Raw genomic sequence first — 2,576 nt, 5'->3', positions numbered from 1 at the left:
TCTGTTTGTTGCGACCACCGGTTTAATACTTCAGCCTCCTGCGTCTCCATCTCTCATGAATTAAGTAACGTAAAGCATGTCGCAAAACCCGTGTGTGAGTCAAAAACCCGTAAAGAAGCGTCATGTTGCAAAAACCACAGGACGGCGCTTCTTTGTGGATAAAAAAAAAATCTTGTTTATCACTTATAAGCTGTGTGTAGGCTACGTGGCTACACTAATACGATTGTCGTAGTCTACCATGGGAAATAATTGCATGAATACGAGATAAAATTGTGTTAGAAACGATAGAAACAATAGAATAGAATTAGCACGATAGACACTTTTCTATCGTCCGTACGATACGTATCGTCTTATCGCCCAGCCCTAGTATCCTTTATGAAAGGATTGCCCAGATTAAAGCAATTACCAGTGGTGTCAAAAGTTCACACATTTGTTACTTTAGTAGAAGTAAAGATACTGTAGTTTGAAAACACTCTGGTAAAAGTTGAAGTATCAACTTGACCTCTTTACTCAAGTAAAAGTGAAAAAGTATGTGCTCCAAAAACTTATTAAAAGTTTAAAAGTATAAAGTAACCTTTAAAAAAAACAGCCAGATGCCACTATATGGATTAAAAGCTCAATTTTTCGACTATTTCTAAATATTCTTGGAGATATTGCCAAGGATGAGGGAGGTCTTGTTGGTCTCCGTCTCCCGATACGCTCTCGCCTGTGTCCGACCTTTCAGACATTTTAACATCTTTTTCTGAATCCTACATTGTAGCATGGCATAGACAATTCACGTTAGCAGTTTGAAGAACACCTGCTTGCTTCTGATGATTTCCTTTAGCTAACCAATGAGTGTTTGCGTTATATGACTCATCCAATCACACTAGTTTTCACTAGATGTGGGTGGAGCCAATGATCTGCATTGGATGGAGCAAATGACGGGAAATAAACATTTATAAACATTAAACCGAAACCAAGAGTAACGAGTGACGTTTGTTTAAAACATGTAAGAAATAGAAAGTATAGATACTTGTGTGAAAATGTAATGAGTAGAAGTCAGAAGTAGGAAGACAAATAAGTAATGGAGTAAAGTATAAATACCTAAAAAGTGTACTTAAGTACAGTAATTAAGTATTTGTACTTTGTTACTTGAAACCTCTGGCTATTGTTAGAAGGAAGCCAGAAAGAGAAATGACACTCTATTTTAACCACAACACTGTGTGGGAGTTAAAAAAACATGCCAACACAAAACATAGAGGTGGCAGGATCATGCTGTGGGTGTGCTTTTCTTTAACAGGGTTAAGGGATGAGAATTAAAGGAGCAAATTAGGAAAACTGACAATCACAGACTTCCATTTAATCCCACTTAATCTGGTGATGTTTAGCAAAGAAGAGCACGCAGCAATCTCTAATTTTAGATGCCATGCTATTAAAAAACTGTAGTAGGATGTCCAATAATGGGTGACTCTAGAAAGGCACATATTCCTTAAAAACAAATCTTTTTTCACTCCACTTTGCATCGATGACACATAAACACGCCAATCTAGACTCTTAACTGGACAAGATGTTTCCTAATTAATCAATTAGAAGATTGATTAGGAATAAACTTCTACAGACAGCAGTGGCTGAGGTACCTCTCTCCCACCGAGTCGAGCTTCAGGCACTTGATGGCCACGGTGGTTCTCCAGTCGGAGTGCTGCGCCTTGAACACGGTGCCGAAGCCCCCCCTGCTCAGGTAGTAAAGGTCCGTCAGCTTCTGGTAAGGGATCGCAGGCAAAGTGCTCGTCAGGGTCCCGATGTTCACGCAGCCCACGGCCCCATGCCGCTCCATAGCAGTCTCTGATGTTCGGAGTGGACGGACTGATAAGATAAACAGCAGAACTGCCTGTTTCGGTCAAACGCAATGAGGAACAACTATCCCATTTACCCGAAACTAACGCTAGCGAGGGGGGTTAAGCTAGCTGGGAGGCTGAAGGAGAGGAGCCAGCGACGCGGTTCACAGATTTTACCGATGAGAGAGCGCGTGCGCTTTCACCTATCGGTTTATTGATGGAGCGACAGACCGAGGGAGTGAACACAAGTCGACAAGAAGGCGCTGCACAGGGCGCTCCGACGGTATTTAACGCAGCACAATTCAGTGAGGCCAATGAAGACTCACTTCCGGGTTTGGGTGGTGCGTTCACGTTTGGAGGACAAAATAAATTTCAGCAGATACACTGAAACAGGACAGTTAGGTCTGCATATTATTGAATGGAAAGAAACGTTATGTGTGTATGTAAGCCTAGAAATGATCTTTTGATGTGTTTTTACACTTTTCATTTAAAAACATACATTTTATTGGGTCGTAAAATGTGTTGTTTTGTTTCAGTTTCACTTGAAGAAAAACAACTCTCAATTTACACAAGCTATTATTTGGGGGTTTTCAAATGCTCGGGAATTTCCCAAAATCTGGGTTTTCCTCAAAGGTGTAATAATTAGGCTGAAGTTACATACATCCACGTGACCTCCCCTAAATGGAGAAGAATTTTAAACCTGTCACCTACTTTCTATAACTTTTGACCTCATATTCATGTAAAGACTAAAAACAGAAA

General features: G+C 40.5%; 1 protein-coding gene across 1 annotated transcript in view; it reads right to left on the bottom strand.

The window, feature by feature from the left end:
• The window catches only part of ripk2 (receptor interacting serine/threonine kinase 2), a 24,423-nt gene extending 22,286 nt beyond the window's left edge, over nucleotides 1-2,137 (bottom strand). Inside the window, exon 1 of the mRNA XM_015393119.1 lies at nucleotides 1,620-2,137. Coding sequence (XP_015248605.1) covers nucleotides 1,620-1,816 — 197 coding nt within the window. The 5' untranslated portion in view covers nucleotides 1,817-2,137. The remainder of the gene's footprint in view (nucleotides 1-1,619) is intronic.
• Nucleotides 2,138-2,576: the final 439 nt, after the last annotated feature.

The sequence above is a fragment of the Cyprinodon variegatus genome, unplaced genomic scaffold (genome assembly GCF_000732505.1).
Source record: "Cyprinodon variegatus isolate N-32 unplaced genomic scaffold, C_variegatus-1.0 Scaffold625, whole genome shotgun sequence".
In the NCBI taxonomy this organism is placed as follows: Eukaryota; Metazoa; Chordata; class Actinopteri; order Cyprinodontiformes; family Cyprinodontidae; genus Cyprinodon; species Cyprinodon variegatus.
This window is presented reverse-complemented; position numbering and strand designations above follow the sequence as displayed.